Source organism: Culex pipiens, chromosome 2 (assembly GCF_016801865.2).
Source record: "Culex pipiens pallens isolate TS chromosome 2, TS_CPP_V2, whole genome shotgun sequence".
Classification (NCBI taxonomy): domain Eukaryota; kingdom Metazoa; phylum Arthropoda; class Insecta; order Diptera; family Culicidae; genus Culex; species Culex pipiens.
The window spans coordinates 125663423-125686755 of NC_068938.1; the positions used below are offsets into that span (position 1 = coordinate 125663423).

General features: G+C 41.0%; 2 protein-coding genes across 4 annotated transcripts in view; one reads left to right on the forward strand and one right to left on the reverse strand.

Annotated features, from left to right (window-relative positions):
• The window catches only part of LOC120419939 (mediator of RNA polymerase II transcription subunit 12), a 41644-nt gene extending 36936 nt beyond the window's left edge, over positions 1-4708 (reverse strand). For 2 of the 3 annotated variants that reach the window (XR_005605801.2, XM_039582803.2), the window contains exons 1-2: positions 4605-4708; positions 3363-3823 (exon numbers count right to left, since the gene is read on the reverse strand). The gene's annotated coding sequence lies outside the window, so the exon portion shown is untranslated. The remainder of the gene's footprint in view (positions 1-3362; positions 3824-4604) is intronic. The other variant, XM_039582804.2, reaches the window with a different exon arrangement.
• Positions 4709-12398: 7690 nt separating this feature from the next.
• On the forward strand, positions 12399-21835 carry LOC120419941 (multivesicular body subunit 12A). The gene is made up of 4 exons (XM_039582805.2): positions 12399-13597; positions 21024-21174; positions 21334-21513; positions 21577-21835. The coding sequence occupies exons 1-4, from the start codon at positions 13137-13139 to the stop codon at positions 21694-21696; spliced, it is 912 nt and encodes a 303-aa protein (XP_039438739.1). The 5' UTR covers positions 12399-13136; the 3' UTR covers positions 21697-21835.
• Positions 21836-23333: the final 1498 nt, after the last annotated feature.

The following is a 23333-nucleotide window of genomic DNA, read 5'->3' on the forward strand; positions in this document are numbered from 1 at the left end:
TTTCCCTCTCCCGATCGTGATCCTAGTGCAGATCCCAGGCTTTATTCTTGTCCCGCTCGTCGTTCTACCGGTGCTTGTCCTTCTTACTACTGCTGCTGCTTCAACCACTTCTGCTGTGATTTTTGTGAGACGACGAAGACGACGAAAAGTGCTTATGGCTAGAACTGCAACTGCTCTTCTTGCCATTTTTTAACGGTTTATCGTCCCACATCAGCTTCCTCATGTCAATCTTCGCCTCCTTAACCTGCTTTTCAATGACCACGACAACGACCTTCTTCGGTTCCGGCGTCGCTGGTTCCTTCTCACTAGTAGTAGGTGGCGGCGGCGGAGCCTCATTCAAATTCTTCTTCTCGCTCTTCTTTGTTTGCCCTCGTGCATTTACTTCACCGGCGTGCATTTGCTTCACCTGGTCCGTATAGTACTGCTTGATCCGAAGGTGCCACGCTTTGCTCGTAATGGGCGTCATCAAACCACCTTCACGACACCTAAAACCAAAATTCCTAATTAACTCACAATTAAATCACGCAATTCTCCAAATTAAACTTACCAAAGGCAGCCAAGTAGTTGCTTGCTCAATTAATGTTTACACTCCTGAAGTCCCCAGCTTGGAGGGTCGTCGTTCTTTCGCTTCTCGTTCCGGCCAGCGAGATCGATTCGGTTTTGTTCACGCCGTTGCTGATTTACCCTCAAAACCAGTTCAGCAGATTCCTGAAAAAAAGTTATCATCAAAAAATGTTCAAATTTCAGGTTACAGTCCGCTACCACCGCTGTATTTTAATAGAAAAACTTACCTAAACGCTAAATAATTAGCCTACACCAAGATTTTGGATTCTTTGGCAAAAAATTATGCGCAAACATCAAAAAACTAGAAAAATACGAAAAGTCCTATCCGGACCCAAGCAAAGATTGTTTACATTGTCGTGTAAGTTAATTTGCAAGCACGTATCTGACAGATGCTGACGAGTTCTCTGATTGGTCGATTTGTTCTCCTAACGGTTTCTCTCTCGCGCGCTGGAAGCATTGAAACATTTCATGATCTCAATCAGCTGTTGCCTACACGTTGCGCGAGGGTTGGGCGAACATGAAGATTGCAAAATATTTTTATTTTAGGGTTTCATCAAAAAACGACTTATAAATATTTTTAAATTAGCTTAATAAACATGTACATAGGTCATTTTGATATGGGCGTATATGAATCATGATTATTAAATTATATAAATGGCACATAGGTCGATTTGCTACGGTTCTATGTGCACGTTTGACTCGAATGCACATAGGACTCCCAAGTGGTAAACGACCTATATTTATTCTATGTGAAATTTTTTGAGAGAGGTTTTAGGTTGTTTTGTATTTTATCAATAACTTGAAAAATAAAAGGCTTTTAAGAAATTGGATCAGCGGATAGCGTAGTTTCCGACTTGCAGAATGTCATGCAATAAATAACTCAGTTTGTTTATTTTGTCGCATAGGACCTTTTGAAAATTTACTCTAGAACTGAAAATTCAGTAAAATTTAAGTTACTAAATCGTTTACTGAAATTTCAGTAGATAAAAAATCAGTTAAAGTTTACTGAACTTCAGCGAAAAAGATTGGTGTGTAGGGTCTTATGGGACCCAAGACGGATCGAATGAGATTAAAACGGTCCCAATCGGTTCTCCATACATTTTTTCGATTTTTCCCATGCAAATTTCACCTCCAAGTATCAATGGGTAAATGTTGACCGATTTTGCTCATATTTGGTTCAGAGTCCTAACATTGCTCAAGGAACAATATTTCGCTTGTGGAGCGAGGTTAAAAAAAGTCACATTTTCTAGACATCCTATTGTAGATAGGCCATAACCAGGTTGCAGCACTTAAAAGGACCTAATAAAAATAAGTAATGAAGAAAAAAAATTAAGGCTCTGCCAAGATGGACCGGGTTGGAGTGACTGAACTGGAAGTAAGGTGAAGTTCCTGTTCGTCAGTTCCAAGGCGAGCAGCTTCCGGTTCCGGATCGGATGGTGCAGCTGATGCGGAATGTGCTCAAGCGCTTCTGCTAGGACATCCAGTAGCGTGATTCAGCGAAGTCTGCCCAGCTTGCCGGCAAATCTGTTCTCAAGATCGGTCGCCAGAAGCACTTTGGCAAGAAGCAGGGCCACAAGTGGAAGTTTTGTCGAGCGAAAGCAGTGATTCTAGTCAGTGGAAGGCCGAGCCGGACCTGTCCTAAGCGTAGACGGCTCACGAAGAGGCCAAGGAGAATTAGGCAGCGGATTCCGACCAAAGACGACGAGATCCGAGCTACAAGAAGGACGAAGTATTGGATGCCCGTACGTTTGCTGAAGAGATAAAGTGCTGCAACCATGTGAAGTGGTTGCCAGCTATGGAAGATGTGATCCCTTGGGTGATCCGCTCCCATTATGAGAATTCGACAGATTTGATGATGATGAGTTCCAAAACAAATTAGCTTGAGGAGTGATTTCTTTATGATTCTTAGAAACCAGTTGCCTATTAATTGCTCTGAAACATTTTAGTTCGTCCAAAGTATCCTAAAGTACAGATATTGGATTCTACCGCCGTAATATCATGATTCTACTAAGAATTCGATGGAGTTTTATATTAAGCGATGTTCCAGGGTCCCTAGTCCCGGCATTATTATACTATCGTTGGAAAACTGTTCGGCTGTTTTTGGACCTCCAAAATCCAGAAATACAGATATTGAAATCTACCGAACGAATCTCTATCGAAATCTAAGTTGAATCGTATTTTTTAACGCATGTATTTTCAGGAAAAAAGGTCAAATTACTTGCCCCAGCGCATTGATTAGAAAGCCAAGGAGGATAAGAGTTTGAAAATTTAAAAAGAAATTCTTGCAAATCTTGCAACGGTAAACGTAATAGTCAAGGAATGATAATTGATTGCTTTGTTCAGGATTCAATGAAGGTTTTGAAATAACTTTTATCCACAAGTCTCAATTGAAAACCTGCAGTTTTTAGTTTTCAACTCTATCTAAACTTTCGCAACATTTGCACGCATTTATCAATCCGGGACACATTCCTCTGGACGGCGAAACCAGACACACTTTCAATCAATACGAGACGACTCCACATCCCACAGTGGAGGGGAGAGACACACAAACTGCTTTCGTAAACTCTTCAAGTCTATCCTTCTTATTCTACGACGGCCAACAAATCTTGCATATTGTGTCCACTTCTACCACCACACCAAAACCCACAAAACTTCTTCGCTCAGCCAGCGTTCCATTTAAACAATTTGCTAGCTTTTACTCGCTAATCTGGTGCGGGAATCTCCCGTTGATAACGGAACATTCTCGACCCTCCCTGGCAGATATCTCAATCAAACGACACCAAAACTCTGGAACTTACCTTTTTCCACAATCCGCTTGGACGTTCACTTTCCACCACTTCCGGGGAACCTCTCTTTGCTTTGTGCTGATTTGGCCACTTCCACTTTACACACGGTGAGGGGTGGCGCCTCCTCCTCCGCTCACGTTCTCGCCGTGTACGTGGAGCACGACGACGACGTCGGATTGGGGTGTGTGTTGGAGCAGCGAAGATGACGTTTGCGGATTTTTCGTCGTCGCGGCCTCCTCGCGCGGACAATGGGCAACCGCGACTCTTTTTGCTGCTGGCTGCTCTACAAAATGGAACTCTTTTGCGATTCTAGGTCGCGCGCACACACTCACTCTCTCCTTCTCTAGCTGGATTATTACAGAAGAACAGAAAAGTCACTCTTGGGAAAGGGGTAGAATCGGTCGCGGACACACGACGGAATTACGGGACACGGATAACTCTTTTTTCTTCTTGCTTTTTTTAAACTTTTTTGCCTGGAAAGAAATTTCTGGTTAAAATTTGCGCTGCGATTCGCTGCTCTTCGTTTCACGCGGCCGCTGTAACGGGAAATATCTTCCTCTTGCTGCTGCTGCTGTGGCCACGGTACGTCCCCCGCACACCTGTCCACCACTCCCTCCCCCTCAAATCTACGCCCCACCGGGAAAGAGAAGAGAACGCGAAATCGCAAGTGCTTTCCCCGGAATCTTCCAACCACGACCCCACCAACACACAACCCAAAAGCGCAACGGAACCACAATCCGGAACAAACCCCGTACAGTGACCACGAAGGCGTTTTCCTGCGAGATTTTTCGGAAATCACGTCCGAACGAAACGCGGCGCGACGAACCTCTGACGCACACACACACTAACGGGAACCTGTGCCGCGCGGACGCGCCTGTATTGGTGCCAACTCTGGTGGCCGCACTCTTTGTGGCCACGGCGCCGCCGAGACACCGCCGGGTTTGATGGTAGTGATGGGATGGTGCCGCCTGCCCTGCACACACCAACACAATCGCACGCGCGCAAGTGAAAAATTCCTTCCTGCTGGCCTTTGCGCTGCTTCCTTTGGAACCGTCCTCTTCGCCCCCTCCCCACCGCACCGCTTCGTTTTCTTCTCCTCCACCTCCGTCACACCGCAAAAATCGCCGAGAAAGTCTCCGGAAAACCCGACGATTTCACCCCCGAACCCAGTCCCAACCGACCCGCATTCACACGCACCGGACGCGGAACGGTACCCCGGACAACCTACACGCCACTTGGGCCACTTTAACGCACTTTTACCGATGCTGCTGGCGAGCTTGCCTTACGGAACGGTCGAATCTTGAACGGCAGACAAAAATGGCGTTCGTTCGTGTGAACCTGCTGCTGCTGCTGCTGCTGCGATGTGCACAAATACAGAGAGATGCGATGAAAGGTGTGCGTGTGTGGGTGACGTGACGTGACAGGAGGGTGGCAGAATAATCTAGATCAGATCGGGCGTAAAAGTAAAGCAAAGTTGAGCTGAAATGGGTACTTTTTACACACACTGTAACTGAAAATCGCACTTTGCTGAGTTCGTTTTCGCACTTTTTCATACGATTTTTTCAGTTCAACTACGATAACACTTTTTTGTGTAATCGCAGTCGAACTGAAAAAATCATATGAAAAAGTGCGAAAACGAACTCAGCAAAGTGCGATTTTCAGTTACAGTGCAGTTTTTGAGAGTACACTGAAGCTCAGAATTGCTCCAAAAAGTGTAAAATCATCACATTGTGGTAAAGCCTTGAAAAATTTCGCCGCGGCATAGAGATATCCACGCACGAGAGTGTGTTAGTTCTTAACCAAATTGACACGCATACATAGGCAAATCGAGTAGAATGATTCGTCTGTCAAAATCAGCTGTGTCCTTTGTTATACCACGAGCACGTGGTAAACAGCTGGTTTTTACAGGCGATTGATCTACTCGATTTGCCTATGTATGTGTAAAAATAGTATAAACAAAATCAGCTGCTTGGAATTCAGCCAATCACAATCGATCAAAACCAAAACATTACTTTAAATACAAATACTAACACAGAATCATGGTGTGCGTGAGAGAAACCGTGGAGATCTCTATTGAACTGAAATGTCGCAAGTTGAGTGTCGAAAAGACTTACGCGCAAAGGAATGATGGAAAGTGAGAAATCACAAATCCGCATAACTAATTTCAAGATTGTTCGGGTGAACTCTGAAATTGCGATCATAAATTAAAGTTAACGAATAAAACTCTTAACAGCTTTATTTGAATGTTTGTTTACAGGACACCAAAATATTCAATAAGGCTTTCTAGGCCCAGTGAAAAAAATATAATTTAACTCAAAAATAACGAACTCCTCGTCACAGTGTCCTGATGCAAACAATGATCGAGCTGTAGCTGTCACAGCCCTGCGAAGTATGTTGGCTGACATATCGGGCGGTCAGTCAAAAAAACCAGCTAGAAGTCGCCTGACAAAAAACTTTTGCTAGAAAGAGATAGGAAACCTGATGCAAACAAACGTCCAGCTGTCATGTAAAAATACTTTGAATGTGTTGGTAAATTTCTGACTAGAAAGCCTTATAACTTTCTGTCGTAAAAAAATGGTTTCGGGAGCGTTACGGGCTTGTCGGCGTGTACGGCATCTTCTTCAGGTAGCACAAAGGGGTTTGTGCCAGATCCACCTTCCAGTGGATCTTCGGTTCCAAGCAGGGCTGGTGGTGAAGAACTGTCTGGAACACAGCCGGACCCTAAGATAACAGTTTTCGTGAGTTGCGCGTATTCACGGACAGATGGCCAGTGGGCTTGGTCGTAGTCCGCCCATTAAATACGCAACTCAAAATTTGCATGGAAAACTTTTTTTCGTGACAGCTTTCGCGGCACGCTCACTTCAACTTTTCTAGACTAATATTTGAACGCGGCGTATCTCTGAACAAGTTTTTGAAGAAAATGATTTCAGACTGCTTATTTTGTCGTTTTAAACCGAAATAAGCCAGAAACTATATTTATTTAAACTATTCGCCATTTTCAAAAGTTTGGCTAGATAATATCGAAGGCCGCCATCTTAGGCCCACTGGGCCCACAAAAAGGGGTTCGCTCAGTTTGTATGGGAGCTGTCAACATGCTCCCCGGCTGGGTTAGATACTAATGGTACGTTCGTTTGAAGAGCCTGGTTCAATCAAACGTCATTTCAACTCGTGCGGAACTAGCGCGAGTTTCTTCAAAGAAACACTTTTTGACAGCTCTGAGTGCGGCACTCAGTGCGGAACTAGCCCTCAAACGAACGTACTATAAATGTGAGTCCCGTGTGAAAAGTGACAGTTTGTCATTTTTTAGTTTGACTTTGTCAAACCAACGGGGTACAAACTAAAAAAGTGTCAAACGAAAAAATGAACAACTGTCACTTTTCACACGGGACTCACATTTATACACTCAAAATCAGAAGTACCCTTCAAAAAGGGTTCTAACTACCCTTTATCTGTCATCCCAAGTAAAACATACCCTTTTTGAGGGTTACTTTCATCCTTTTTTCCAGTTTACCGGTAGTAACCCTTTTCAAAAGGGTGACGACGGGTAAACTTGACAAAAAGGGTAGAAGTAACCCTCCAAAAGGGTTTTTTTTCCTTGGGATGACAGATAAAGGGTAGATAGAACCCTTTTAGCGGGATACTTCTGATTTTGAGTGTAGTACGTTCGTTTGAGGGCTAGTTCCGCACTGAGTGCCGCACTCAGAGCTGTCAAAAAGTGTTTCTTTGAAAAAACTCGCGCTAGTTCCGGCCAGAGTCCTGGATTTTTTTTTTTAAAGGTCCAATAAACCAAATTGGCAGTTTTTGCTTGAAGTTGTTTTGAAATGGCACCCCAGTACTTTCTAGTAAATACTCAAGAGGTTTCGGATGGCTTACAGGAGGAACGACGAAAACGCGTGCGTACAGTCAAAGCGGTTGAAAAAGACATTTATTTATATAAACAGACTGTGACAGCTGGAAGAGCACGTCACTCACGTCAAGCGCAGTAGCGCAGCAAAAAGAGGGGGGCAGTGGTTGTTATCTCAACACCCCTGCTCAACCACAGCACCATCTCAACTACAAAAACAGTAGCTCTAACTCTCCGGACAATCCGAAGCATCCCGTCTACACTCCCACACAGCAATCGACGCAGCCAACACCTCGGGGCGTTCCCCTGCTGAAGTCCATCTGGCTGCGCGTTCTTCTTCTTCTTGGTGATCCAACGAAAACACCAGCCGGAACGTTCTGGTTCGCCTCGTACTTGTCAGCCACAACTCCGTCACCTCGCTTCAAACGACTCCACTTGCAGGTGACCGGTGTGCGACCAATGGGGAGCATCGTCAAAGAACAGTTTTTGTTGCACCCCAACGAATCAATCACCTCGTCCGGTTTCGTCCTCTCAGCAATCGTTTGCGTGATGTTGTCGATGTAACTCGTAGCAAACAAGGCGAATCCGCATCCACGACCCGGTTCTGCATCCGCACCAGCTGTTCCGGATTCTTCATCTTCTCGAACATTCGGCTCAGTTTCAGGTTCTTCGTCCAAACGGCCAAATTCTTCTTCAGCGGGATCACCACCTGGTTCATCAGCATCGGCAGCAATTGGACGCACCACATTCTGCTGCTTTCTTTCCAGCCCGACTTCAACCCGTTCACCGGCTTCGTACCCGACATCTTCCCGACTGGGTACAACCCAAGTTCCACACGGTTGTTTACCACTTTCTGCCAACGATCTGCTTCGGAGTTGACACCATGTAACATTCAGCGAGAGCAATCAAATTATGCTCTGTTTGTGCACGATCGCACAACAACTTTTCACGATCGACAGTACGAAAATCCATCTCGTACAAACTGTTCCGACGAGCACTACACACGATCAGCTCGATTCCACGGTAAATCTGGGCTTTTCCGCTGTCAAACACAACTCGCATTCCGGCCTTTTCGATCCGCACAACAGACAGCAGATTGTGCCGCAGGTGCGGCGTAAATAAAACGTTCTTCACGGAGCACTCAATCGATCGACCATTCACAAACGCCGTCATCTTCACAGTACCGCAGTGCTCTGCAACAACAGACTGGCCATTCTTGGCCACGGCGATCTCGATCGGCTCCGACAGTCGGTGCAGGTCCGTAAACAGCTGTTTATCCCGCGCCAGGTGATCGGACGCCCCCGAGTCGAGGAACCACTTCACTTGCCGCTGCTTTTTCTGCGGCTCAGCACCGCGCACACCAACAAAACAAACACTGTTGCGCTCGCTAGAGCCAGCAACATTCGCGCTCTCAGTGCATCTCCAGCGCTGGGGGCAAACATCGAAGCAAATCAAATTTGCACCCGACGTCAACCCCACCGCGGTACCTGTCGCGGTAGCAAATTTGCTCTCAGTTCTACGGGATTTCTCTTTGCTACCCGGTATGCCGCTGGTTTGCTTCTGTGGCAAATGGAAAATGCACGGAAAATTGAATGATGCACGGAAAAAAACATTTTTTTAAAAATGTCAAAAAAAAATAATTAGAAAAATTTAAAACATAATTAAAAAAAAATTAAAAAAATTTAAAAAAATTTTAAAAAAATAAAAAAAATTTGAAAAAAATTAAAAAAATTTAAAACAATTTAAAAAAAAATTAAAAAAATTTAAAAAAAATTAAAAAAAAAATTAAAAAAAATTGAAAAAGTTTAAAAGTATTTTAAAAAAAATTTCAGAAAAATTTAAAACGTTTTTTTCAAATTAAAATTTAACAAAAAAAATTAAAAAATTAAAAAGTATAAAATAGTTTTAAAAAGTTTAAAAATATTTTTAAAAAATTTAAAAAAAATAAAAAAATTTAAAAGAAATTAAAAAAATTTAAAAAAAATTAAAAAAATTAAAAAATTTAAAAAAAATTAAAAAAATTTAAAAAAATTTAAAAAAATTTAAAAAAATTTAAAAAAATTTAAAAAAATTTAAAAAAATTTAAAAAAATTTAAAAAAAATTAAAAAAATTTAAAAAAATTTAAAAAAATTTAAAAATAATTAAAAAAATTTAAAAAAATTTAAAAAATTTAAAAAAATTTAAAAAAAATTGAAAAAATTTAAAAAAAATTTAAAAATTTTTAAAAAATTTGAAAAAAAAATTCAGAAAATATAAAAAAAAATTAGGCCGTTGCAAATATTTTTCAAAGTTTATGTCGCCCCCCGAAAACGAAGTTGACTTTATAGCTGTCGGCCACCATTGCTAGTACCAACCACTAGTGTCTTCCTTTTTATCTACAAGGACTTCGCCGCCCTGGGCTCCTAAGTGTATGAAAGTATGGCACGGAGCGACGGCGCCGAATACCCATCTTTACACAAAGAATTTTAGAGCGCCCGCCGCGGGATTCGAACCAGCGACCTCTGGATTGTGAGTCCAGTGCGCGGTCCGATTGATCCACACGGGCGGGACATGTCGCCCCCCCCCCCTTCAAAATTGGTCTGAAAAATCAGGGGGCAAAAACAATATTTTTCCAAAAAACTTCAAAATTTTCATGAAATTAGAAGTCGAATCAACTGAAAACATTCTAAAATGCATTTTTCTGCATTGATAGTAATATTTAGCATGTTTGGGCTTGTTTGAAAATGTTTTGAATTTTTATAAAATTCCAATATACAGCACCGCAAAAAAAATATTTTTCTAATCTAATCTAATCTAAAATATTTTTCGCAATAAATAAAATTTTCGTCAATACTTGGCTATTTTGGAGATAAATGATGGCAAAACAACTGGACAGGTGTATAATGCATTTTTAAACACTTTTTTCATTACAATATTTAAACCATTGCTCGTAATTTCAATTTTAATACTTTTTTATTTTTTGCCCCCCCCCCCCCTCGACTTTGGTCAGAGTCGGGGTACATAAACTTCAAAAAATATTTGCAACGGCCTTAAAATTTTTAAATTTTTGAATTTTTGAATTTCTGAATTTTTGAATTTTTGAATTTTTGAATTTTTGAATTTTTAAATTTTTAAATTTTTGAATTTTTAAATTTTTGAATTTTGGAATTTTTGAATTTTTGAATTTTTGAATTTTTGAATTTTTGAATTTTTGAATTTTTGAATTTTTGAATTTTTGAATTTTTGAACTTTTGAATTTTTGAATTTTTAAATTTTTGAATTTTTGAATTTTTTGAATTTTTGAGTATTTGAATCATACACAAGAGCAGACATCGAGGCAGACATACAAAAATCTCCGAAACACGCATTCAAAACTTTGCCCCCGGCTTGCCGGTACTTGTCGGGTATCAGAAAATGAGTACCCGACAGGTACCGACACATATTTTTCTTCTACAGATGAACTTGAGATCAAATTTGATACCTGCTTTGCTACGCGCGGTGGGAGACTCGGGGGCAAACTCGAGAGCAAATTTGGTGGGAATCAAATCGGGTAGCAAATGGTTTAACTTTCGACATTTTGAAAAATGAAATTCTTTTAAATTTTCAATAGGATTAAAAAGTTTAATAAACTTTTAGCATTTCTAGGCATGAATCTACACATAATTATTTATTGTGAAGGTAAACGAGAGCAAAAAATGATAAAAACCTATATTTGCCCCCCGCGGTGGGCTTGTTTCGGTGGCAAATTTGCTACCCTAGCGGTGGGGATGACGGAGTTTTTTCAAGGTGGCAAATTTGATCTCGGTATTCATGAGCCGGGTGCAAATTTGATTTGCACCCCAGCGCTGGAGATGCCCTCACTGTGTTGTTTCTTCTTCGCTGGGCAGTCGACACTTTTGTGGCCTTCCTTCTTGCACGAAAAACAGCGCAACTTTTTCTGCTGTCTCGCGCCGTAAAATGCAGCCATCTCGCTCTCTCGTTCGCCCATGCCTTGCTGCTTTGTTTCCTCATCCAGCAGCCGGCATTTCACAAACTCCATTGTGAGGTTATCCTCCGCCATGGTTTCGATGGAGGTCACAACCGCCGGAAACGCCGTCCCCAAGCTCAGCAGCAGATGGCAAACTGCATCCAGCTCCTCCATCACAGCACCGGTTCCACGGAACTCCCGGACCAGCCGGTCGAAACGCAAAAAATGATCCGCCAGCCGTCCACTTTCGAACCGCATGCCCACAATTTGGCGTCTCAGGTGCATGCGAGTGGCGATGCTCTTCCGCTGGAACACATCCTGCAGCGTGCACCAGATTTGCTTCGGGGATACCTTGTCGTGCACATATTCCAGGTGCGAGTCGTGGATCCGCTCGATCAGGAGACGCCTGCACTTCCGCCGCCGCTTGAGCTCCAGCTCCCGTCGATTCTGCTTCGCCGTCTGGGCCGCCGGGGCATCTTCCGGCTTCACGACGATCTCCGGGATCTCGCCCACGTCACTCTCCACGCAGTCCCAGAGTTCATACTCCTCCAGGAGTACCCGAACTCTCAGCTTCCAGGACGCGTAATTTGTACCGTCGAACAGAGCGACATGGTACCGGTCTTCACGGACTGTTCCCTCCGACATCGCGAAAACTTAACTTGCGAAAAACTACCCGGACTTGAAACGACCTGGGCCCATAACCTCAAGAGGTTTCGGATAGCTTACAGGAGGAACGACGAAAACGCGTGCGTACAGTCAAAGCGGTTGAAAAAGACATTTATTTATATAAACAGACTGTGACAGCTGGAAGAGCACGTCACTCACGTTAAGCGCAGTAGCGCAGCAAAAAGAGGGGGGCAGTGGTTGTTATCTCAACAAATACGACGTAGGGGAACTATACCCTATTTCAGCCTATTTCTATTATCAGCCTATCAGCACTTTGATCATGAATTACAGCTTTCATAAAGTGTTTTTGACTGTTCGAAAGTAATAAATAGCTCAAATGGGTATATTTCCCCTAGACGGACGTCAAACGATGAAAAGCCTTGGGTAAAAAGTGCATAATCATTTTGAGTGTGTGTTAAGCGTGATAAAAGATATCTAGATGAGTAAAACAAGTCAAAACTTTTCAACGTGTATAACACGTTTTAATAGAATCCCTCAAAATTGAGTTCAACTCACTTTTGACAGTCCCCTTCCTGGGGGGTGGTATAGTGGTGCGGGCGCGGGTGCTCTTGTGATTTTGCGAAGAACAGAAACAGAGAGGAAGGCACAAAAATCAGTTCTCCGCGATTCGTTCCTTCGTCCAGTCGTTCGTGGGAGTTGCTGCCGCTGTGCTGTGCCGTTGAGAGATCTCCCCCCTTCTTAGAAGCTTCTAAACTCGGTGGGCTCTTTGTAAATGTAAATACTAACACAGCAGGCTTAGTCGTTGCTTTTATGAGTGAGTTGGTAAAGTTTCGGCCCGTTCTAATGTTTTCGTCGTCGTCGTCGTCGGGACTTTGAAGAGTATTCTTGTGGCACTTTTTGGTCTTTTTGGCCTCAGTTCGCACACCTTTCTTTGTGTGGAGCTTTTTTTTCGGGGGACTCTTCTTCCCTTGAGTGGTGTGCTGGTTCCGTGACTCGTCCACGAAGGACAGACGATGAAGTGGACGCGATAATAACCGATTTCGAAAGATTTTGGAAACCTCCAGAGAGAGGTAGAGCAAAGATCGAACCGCAGGAGATGATTAATTCATAGCGATCGTCGTCGTCGTCACGGTGTGTGTCATAAATAACTTGGGTCAACTGCCCCCTGGCCATTGAGACGGGAAGCCGAAAGAGAACACGAGAGAGAGGGAGAACCTGCCACCAGAAAGTTAGGAAATTCCAACGCAGCTCGCGACCTGCTGCTATTTACGTATTTAAGTAGAAAGAGATTAAGCCACCGTGTACACAGACTGAGTCATTCTCCCACTGATAGTCTACGCTAGAAAGGACAAACAAACCCACGAAAAGATGTTGAAAACGAAATCTCAACAGCAGAAGAACATTCTCAACACCATCATCAGCGTTTTGCCGGACAATCGACCCATCACGTCCCTTCAGCTGGTCGAAGATTACGAGCGCTGTCCGGCGAACTTTGCCCCGATCAATAAAACCTACGACCAGGATCAGGATGCGGACCTGTGGCGAGAAAATATTCTCTTCGGGAAGAAAACCTCCCGCTACCTGTGTCAATCGAAGACGGAAGGCCTCCCGGATTACATCCTGGAAACGCTGCGGGTAATTGGCGAAAAGGAAGCCCTGCCGGAGGGGTTTTCGCAGTTGACACGAACGGCCGATTCGGAGCAGAAGGCTTGGCGCAAACGTCAGCTGGTGTACCGGTTGGCGAAGAAGGGAGTCGCCAAGCAGGCCATCACCGATATCATACTGTGTTCGAGGTTGCGGCAGGCGCCGGAGGGATTCACGCTGGCGGGGTGAGTAGATTCAAGTAGTTTAATTTTTGAATAATTATGCATTCACAATACAACCACCAAAAAACGCCACCAGTTTTGAATTTTCCATTATATCCTGAGATGGAAGGCACGTGGACACAGGAGAAAGGGTACAAATCAATGCTGTTAATCGTTGAAATCAACGGCGTTTATATCATCAATGTCGTTGATCGTTGTTTTAAACGTAATCGTAATCGCAGCCATCGTTGATTTAATCGTCAACGTCAACGGAGTCGTTGATTTAAACGGCGTTGATCAACGGCGTTCTTTTATAGTTTTCTAGAGTTTTATGAGGAAAGGACGATTTTTTCATAAATGTATTGATTGGGAAACATTCTCAAATAGATGTGACATGGTTGTTCGGGGATCCGGGTGTACCAAGAGGACCGAAGTGACCGGATTTTAAACGTAATTTAAGTCCTAGCTAATTGCTCCGTGGGCTTTGATAATGAAAGCTAGTCTTAAAGTCTTTACGCTTAGGGACGATAAGATTGGTTTTCCCAGGTCCTGTGGGTCGTCAGGACTTTGGCAGCCCTACGGCGCGTGCCTCCGGGTGGCGGATGGAGGTTAAAGGGATGAGTTAACTGTAGCGACAGGCTGCAAGGGATCCGGATCCTCAGCAGTCATCAAAACGGTAAGCTATCCTATGGGCAATGCTTACAAAGATGTTCTCTTAAGAACAAAACGACCTCTTTGAAGAAAAGCGCTCACGCGGACCGGATTATCACTCGATGGAAAGTGCTTTTACTCTGTAGTACTAGCGCGAGTACTCACACGATAAGCTACGATGCGCGACGAAATGTTATTGTTGTCATTTTTATGTTAGTCTATTTTCGGAAGATACTGCTTTTCGAACCAGTTCCAGATCAAGGGTCAAGAAATAAAACAAGAACAACCAAAGAAAGCAGCATACACCAGAAGGAAGGAAGACGAACACTAAAAGGACGATGAGAAACTACAGCGTCTGCGTGATGTTCCGGATGCGGCTGTAAGCGATTGAAACTTCAACCTGGGGATCGCCAAGGCATGTAGGCCATCAAGCAATTGCAGCTCCCGCAAAAAGTGCCTTTTTCCAGCGATCGGTAAGATGGGTATTACCCAAGGTATTACCCATCATCAGGTATGTGACTTTAGTTGTCTTTATTGTTTATAGTCGGCTCACTGGTTGTCAATCTCTCTATGTTTTCCTCCTTCTGTAGAAGATTTATTTAGTTCTTAAATTTTCATATTTCGATGCTTTCTTTTTTCCATTTCTCTTTATCCCAACTTTTCTCTATTTGACGGTCTATCTGATTTTATTTCAACTTTCTTTTTGTTAATATGATCTCAAAATGACGATCATGCTTTGCTTAGATATTCTAATCGAATCGGCTTTTGGGTTCTTATTTTATTTGTCTCGTAGTCCCTTAGTTATTGACAACCAGAGAGTCGACTCTTTATATTACAGGTTATAATATATACAGTAATTTCCATTTGAAAAAAAAAATAGTTTTGCTGGCATTTTCCCTTAAAATTAATTTTGCGTTTATTGCTTTGTTGGAACAGTCAAGTCGTCAATCAGTAAAAGTCCGTTAGCGTATGGAAAATGTACTCCGTTTGCACGTGCTACTTGATCCTGGTTTTGGGAGTTTTAACAGTTTTACTTTTAACAGTTAGAACCTTCAAAACTAGTTTTGGGGGGGCTCTTGCAGACGGTGTTTTTATGACACTGTGGCACATGGTTGGAACTCCATACATCCTGTTAGCCCAAAAAGTGTGACGATTGTTGAGTTCTGTCGCTGGTATAGTGTAAATTTGTTCAAGCTAGTCACAGCCTACTTAGCATAAACAACTCTCAAATTTGAATCTCTTATACCACTCGCAGATTGACTGACAGACCTTGTTTTCGTTTTATTTACCAATTCTGCGTAATTCAAGAAATGTTTTCAAACATGATCGATTTGTGGAGATTATGTAGCTTTAGTGGCGCTTGGGTGGGGGTAGGTTGATAAAATCGTGGTTTTAAACATGAAAGGAGCAGATTTTGCAGTTGCGAATGGGGGATGGGAGGAAGACGACCTCCCATATTTTTGTTCGATGTCACAGAATTTAAGCCATTTTACCAGCACTAGCTAAATACCTGTTCCCAAACGAATAGAATGATGAGCCATGATTATGTAACGTGCAATTTTTAACTGCACAGATTTTTCCGGCATTTTGGAGCATGAAAAGTAAATAAATTGCAAAACAAACGGCTGACACGCGAGGCGCGCGAGAAGAAAAATGATAATTCAAATCATGGCATGCTGCGATTTTGTTTACTTGAGGCATCTTCTCAATATACCAGTTTTGATCGGATGAGGGGTCAATGCATATTTCATGTAGCCAGTATCTGTTTACGATTACCAAAATTTTGTAAAAAATTGAACGAAAAATGGGATGTTGTCGTTTGAGTAACTTTTAAAAATGTTGAATATAAGGAAACTTACTAGAAAATTAAAATTTGGTTTTAAGTAAGTTGAAAAAGAAAAACATATAGGTTACATAATGTAGCCAGCTTGACAAAGTGTGACATAGGAGAGAGGGGGTAATTTTTGGACGATTTTAGCGTGACATACTTTATGGATAACGCCCAAGGCCCTATAAAAGTTTCCGAGTTTTATTACAAGAGTTCAGTCAAAAATGATGAAGTTAAATTGCACGCCGAAGTGCCGTTGAGACAACATTATGTGCTGGATGGAAATACATGCTGTTATGCAAAACTAAAAATACTTTTAATAATTTTATAAAATTCAAAATATTCTTACTACACGCACTATGGACGACCCATGGGTGTGCAAAACTGCCATAAAAACTGGTAGAAAAGTTGCAGCTCTCCACCGCGAGAGGCAGCACCTGTCCTGTCCTCGTTTTTGAACCTAAAGTTCCACATATCTGACTGTGGGGAGCGGCGATAGAGAACGAAATATCAAATTATAATATTTACAACAATACACACTCTCACATACACAATCTCATTATAACCTACCCAATCATGTCCTCTTTCCCCGTTCCCCATGGGGTGTAAGTGGCTAACACATTCATTACCTTTCCTTGACACAACCGGACCTGGACTGACTTAATCCTAGCTGTCCCACCTCGCTCCGCAAAAAAAAAAAAAAATTAAGTCCTAGCTAATTGCTGGTCACTTCCATCTCCACTTTGGTTCCCAAGTCCAACCAGGATTTTCTCAAGTAAATGACACCGAGGACGGACTATTAGGAACCGAGATATGGTCGGATTAACACCGGAATTATTGTTCCGGCGGGTTCAGTAAAAGTCTCGCGTGGCTAAATAACGACAGAATTTGTTTTTCTATGATACAATACTGAACTGACACCCATGTTCCAGAACCCAGATTGAGATCGGCCAAGATGTCAAACTTCATGACAGACCGAAGTAGCTTCCTGCTAGTATTCAAAGAGTAAACAAAATATGTATGACCTACTGCGATCGGTTTTCGGCACCACACAGAAGATATATCTCTTGGGGTTGCTATCGAAACTCATTGATCACCAACAGTAGGCTACTCCGGTCTGTCATGAAGTTTGACATCTTGGCCAATCTCAATCTCAGAGGCATTGCGTCCACCTGTTCATAGGACAGGTGATCATTTTGATTTCTTTCTGAAGAAAGAATTAAAATATGTTCATCAAAATAATTGAACGAACATGCCAACTCTTCTTTGAATCATAAACAGCCAAGCGCATTCGTATCATAGAGCGTCAATGAAAATCTAACGCGCACGCCGCCAACCTGTTCGGATTTCTCCATGCACGAGTTCCCATACAACGCATCCAAAAATACACAGAAAGCCCACCCTATTTGTACACGCTGGACGGTATGAATGTGGTAGTTCAGGGTGTGCATGAAAGCTTTTGGACAGTCGACATAAAAGCGCGCGAGCCGAGACACGAGCAGGGAGAGAGCAAAGTTCAAAGAGAGAGAGAAAGCTCCATATTTTGCTCTCTCCCTGCTCCCTCCCTGCGTGTTCGCTCAAATATTTTTGTAAAACTTTTTAAATTGTTTAAATAGTAGAACGGCATGTTGCTTCCAAAAAGCGTTTTTAACTGAAAAAAGTAATAAATAGCTCTGTTAAAAGTTAGCAAGCATGTTCATCGACAGATTTGCAAAATAATTTTAAAGAAAATAGAACAAAATCTTTAACCTACCAAGCATACAATAATTTCCTTTACATGTTATTTGTACAAAAACAAAAATCAAAATAAAGCTTAAATAAGCTGTCGTAATAATGTCTACTTGGTTTGAATTCTTGAGTTTTGATCGTTTAATATTGTTTTTCGGGAAATTTTACAAAGTGATGTTTTTTTATTTTATTTTATGGATTTATATTTAGATATGAGATGCAGTAAAATAACAAAAAATCTCAGATTTTTTATACTTAACTATGGCAATTATTTTTTATTTGTGGCTATCAATTCAAAATTTGTTATATGCTTAAAAAGCCCATTTTGAAAATCAATGCAAAAATAAACGTTAAACGTCCAATCGATTGCACGAGTTTTTGTTAAATGAAAAATTTAATTTTCATCGATATTATTTTTTTTCCTTCTAGTTTTTTAGGGAAATTTTGAAGAGAAACGTAAAATACAATTTTTTATGGCCTAATTGTTTTGGTCAGGAAACTAGAGCACGTGATTTCAGGATTAGAATGGTCAACATCCGGAATGTTTGCTTAGTGAGATTTGAAAATAATGAATAATTTTTGCTCTAATCTAATCCAATGGAACATAAGAGAAGTCATTCTAAAGAAAACTCCAGGGAAAAACTTGTGGTTGGATTACGCCTCAAGTTTTGATTTAGTTTTTTTTATTTACAAAACAAGCTAATTATAGAAAACTACAATGTAAAAAGCATTTCAATTTTACACTTCTTAAAGAATGATCATTGCTGTAATTTGAAAAAGTTGAAATAGTAAAAATCATGTGATCAACAATTCTCACAACAATATTGCTAACATCATCTAATTTCTCTTTATTATGTATAAAAGATATTTTTTTAATACAATTGAGCTAAAAAACTTGAAAATTACTGAAAAGATTGTTTGAACAGGTAAACATTTTGGCCACGCGTCGCCTCTTTCAGCGACACAAAAGGAATGAAAATGAGCATGCAAAAAACTAGACTGCGCGTCCACGTTGCCAGCGCAAAGTAACAATACGAAATTAAAAATTTGCAACTAAGTTAATTAAAAAATGTTCGGGTTATATTTCTAAATAATTAGTTTTTTAAAAAATTCAACTTATGTTTTAAGGTTTTTACCTTAAAACTTAAGTTTAAGTAAAAAAATAATTATTTAGAAATATAAAAATTCAAAACATTGATAGTTTAAAATTTTGTAAAATTCTTATATTCAAATCTGATTTTTAGTAATTTTTATTATTTAAGTTTGTTCATCCCTGGAATTCTCAGGATAAAATTCCCAAAATTGTTAAAAATTTAGTTTATATATCCCCAAAATGCCTAGCAATTTAAAGCGGTATACGCACTTTGGAAGGAACCGGTCAAAAACAAAATCAAACGGGCAGTAGCGGCAGCGAAAGCAAGCCAGAAAGCACATATCTGGAGTTTTTTTTGAAAAGGTCCAATAAACAAAATTTTCAGTTTTTGCTTTTTGGGTGTTTTTTAATACTTTAATACCTGACTCAAGGTGGTTCTAAAAACACCCAAAAAGCAAAAACTGGAAATTTGGTTTATTGGACCTTTTCAAAAAAAACTCCAGATATGTGGAACTTTAGGTTCAAAAACGAGGACAGGACAGGTGCTGCCTCTCGCGGTGGAGAGCTGCAACTTTTCTACCAGTTTTTATGGCAGTTTTGCACACCCATGGGTCGTCCATAGTGCGTGTAGTAAGAATATTTTGAATTTTATAAAATTATTAAAAGTATTTTTAGTTTTGCATAACAGCATGTATTTCCATCCAGCACATAATGTTGTCTCAACGGCACTTCGGCGTGCAATTTAACTTCATCATTTTTGACTGAACTCTTGTAATAAAACTCGGAAACTTTTATAGGGCCTTGGGCGTTATCCATAAAGTATGTCACGCTAAAATCGTCCAAAAATTACCCCCTCTCTCCTATGTCACACTTTGTCAAGCTGGCTACATTATGTAACCTATATGTTTTTCTTTTTCAACTTACTTAAAACCAAATTTTAATTTTCTAGTAAGTTTCCTTATATTCAACATTTTTAAAAGTTACTCAAACGACAACATCCCATTTTTCGTTCAATTTTTTACAAAATTTTGGTAATCGTAAACAGATACTGGCTACATGAAATATGCATTGACCCCTCATCCGATCAAAACTGGTATATTGAGAAGATGCCTCAAGTAAACAAAATCGCAGCATGCCATGATTTGAATTATCATTTTTCTTCTCGCGCGCCTCGCGTGTCAGCCGTTTGTTTTGCAATTTATTTACTTTTCATGCTCCAAAATGCCGGAAAAATCTGTGCAGTTAAAAATTGCACGTTACATAATCATGGCTCATCATTCTATTCGTTTGGGAACAGGTATTTAGCTAGTGCTGGTAAAATGGCTTAAATTCTGTGACATCGAACAAAAATATGGGAGGTCGTCTTCCTCCCATCCCCCATTCGCAACTGCAAAATCTGCTCCTTTCATGTTTAAAACCACGATTTTATCAACCTACCCCCACCCAAGCGCCACTAAAGCTACATAATCTCCACAAATCGATCATGTTTGAAAACATTTCTTGAATTACGCAGAATTGGTAAATAAAACGAAAACAAGGTCTGTCAGTCAATCTGCGAGTGGTATAAGAGATTCAAATTTGAGAGTTGTTTATGCTAAGTAGGCTGTGACTAGCTTGAACAAATTTACACTATACCAGCGACAGAACTCAACAATCGTCACACTTTTTGGGCTAACAGGATGTATGGAGTTCCAACCATGTGCAGAAAGGCTAAGAAAAGCCCCAAGAAATCGCTCCCACTCCTTTGTTCTGCTGTTCGTAAACCCGAGCAGACGGAAACTTTGGAATAACATTTTCTGATATTTGAAAATAACATTTTATGTTATTTATAACAAGATTTGTTATTCGTCGTTATGATTTTTTTGTTATTGGATTGTTATTTTAATAACAGACTAATAACATTTTGAGTTATTCTTCCAAAAAAAAATTTGTTATTATTTTTTGTTATTTTTTGTTATTTAACATAGCTGAAAAGTTAATGTTTTACAAACAAGCGTTTAATTACGAGCAGTTCTCTCACTTCTCTCCATCTCCCAAAACGAATGAACTATTCTTCCGAGCGTAAAGGCGTCGCATAGAACACAACGCTCGTTATTATGTAAAACCGAAAATCGTAACTTATCAGTCCGACCCGCTTTGCCTTCTTCCAGCGAAATCAACGGCATTCTGATCTGCTACAAAACATCACTAATAGCCCACCGCGCCCCACCCGGCGTCCCGTCCCGCCAGAGCATCACCGATCTCGAGCGTACCATCGAAGATTTGAAGATTCAAGCCGGCCAAGAGAATCCACTCTATCCAGTGAGTACCTAGCTTAGTTGTTGACTTTAGCTATTGAAGCAAGCTATTTTTTTTTGCTGCGAAGAAGCGATGATGAGTCGACGCACGTTCAAGCGTGACGCGTGCCCAAGGTCTTGCAATTTATGAGGCTTTTTTGCTCTCTGTTGCGTCCGATTTCAGGCGGTGCCATCGGATCCGTCCGATCATGACTACGAGCAGCTGCGGATGTCGTACCAAATTTCCCCCAAACGGCCCGCACCCAAACCGCCGGCGTACTCCACCGGAACGTTGAACGTTCACACCGAGGTGGAAGGAGTTCCGTTCGTGCTGAATCCGGCCCTCTCCCGGCAGTCTTTCGAGGTAATTAAAGGCGGTGTTGAGTCCGGAAATTTGTAAGCTAATTATCTCTCCATGACTCGACAGGTTCCGTCGCTGTACGAGCCCAGCAGCTCGAAGCTCGAGTACGACTTCCACCTGGAACGGCAGATTCTCTGCACCACCAAGACAACGAATGCTCAAAACAAGAATCCGTTCTTCCACTAGCCGTTGGTGGTCGTCGAATCAATATTCTCAAGTAGGTGAATCCCCTCTTCCACGCAGAACCACACTTCCCAGAAAGGTTGTTTTTCACACGTTTGTCTCCCGTTGATCCATGTTTGAGAGCCACAAAAAAAAAACAAAACGAATTGCGATTATCAGGTTCCACAGAGCCATCGAAGGTAAAACCTTACCCGTCATTTTATAGCAAGTAAGTTAAGCAAGTTATCCCTAGGAGTAATCCCAATTTCATCGTCGCTAGTCGCTGATGAGAAACATCGATTGTTGCGTTTCTACACACACACAAAACTCGAATTTACATTTACCGTCTTGTTCGTGTTGTTTACCAGTAAGCTCCCGTAATTATGTCACCCAGAGGAGAGACGTTGTTCCATTGGAATTGATTTAAAATATATACATATATTTACACCCAACCATCACCGACTACTGAAATCCTCACAGCATTTTATTTGTTTGCAAAAAAACAAGCAGGAATCAGGCTAAACCACGATAACTTTTTACAAGTTACACACACCAAAAACCAAAACACGTTGATTTGTTAAAAGCAGAACGTTCTCATCGGTGGACTGGACTGATTAAAGACGAAAGAAAAAACAAGTTTTCCAAATCGGCACTGAATAGTATTTAGAACCAAACCCATTCTCTATTGGTTAGAAGCGTATATGCTCTATTGTATTGGAAGTATTGTTAGGAAAACGAATAAAGTATTGCCAGCGTAGAGTTAAAAACATTTTTTTCTATTGATATTGATGACAGGCCATTTAGTTCCCAATCACGGACTTCACCAGTAAGCGCAGCAAATCAGAAATATATTTCTCTTCTGTTATATTTTTAATTTTAATACTGATTCATTATCTTTCAGTGGAAAAGCTGGGCAGATTCATCCAATGGTACCGATTTTCCCAATCAAGAAAACAACGAAAAGTAGTGGTTTTCCTGATCATAGTAAGCTGAGCGAGGGAGTTAATTCGCTCCTGTCATATTCCAATTTCTATCACTGATTCATCATCTTCCAGTATGGTAAGCAAGATCAATTTGGTCAGTAACGCCTACTCGTACCGCAACTGAAACACAACTCTAGAGAGAAGTTGCAGATTAATACAAGAAGCAAGATACACCGAACTACATAGTGCACGTCAATAATTACAGAACAAGAAACAGAAGAACAGAAGAAAAGGTACGAAACTTAATGCAGTGGAAAAATAGCTTGACAATTAGGTACGGAGACCTTGAAGATACTGAATACTAAAGAGAAAATAAGTTTCAACAGATAAATAAACGTTTCGCGCCCGTTGCTTTACTTTGAAGTCCGTATTTGAAGAACAATTTTAATTGATTTAGGATAGTCGGCTTAAGTGCAAGTGCAGTAATTAAATGTTATTTTTAAGTATTTTGACAAAACAAACATTGGAATTCAAACTTAGACACAATAAACGTTTGACATCAAGCAACTGGCGACACTTTGACCATAGACTAATAAAAGACTACTCAGTGGGCTCTGAACCATGACTCAACCTTTTTATGACCCCTCGACAGGGCCGGTTCACTGTCAAAAATGACAGATCGAAATGTCAACAACTGGCAGCTCTGACTTTGACATGACATTTTGCGCAATGTTATTG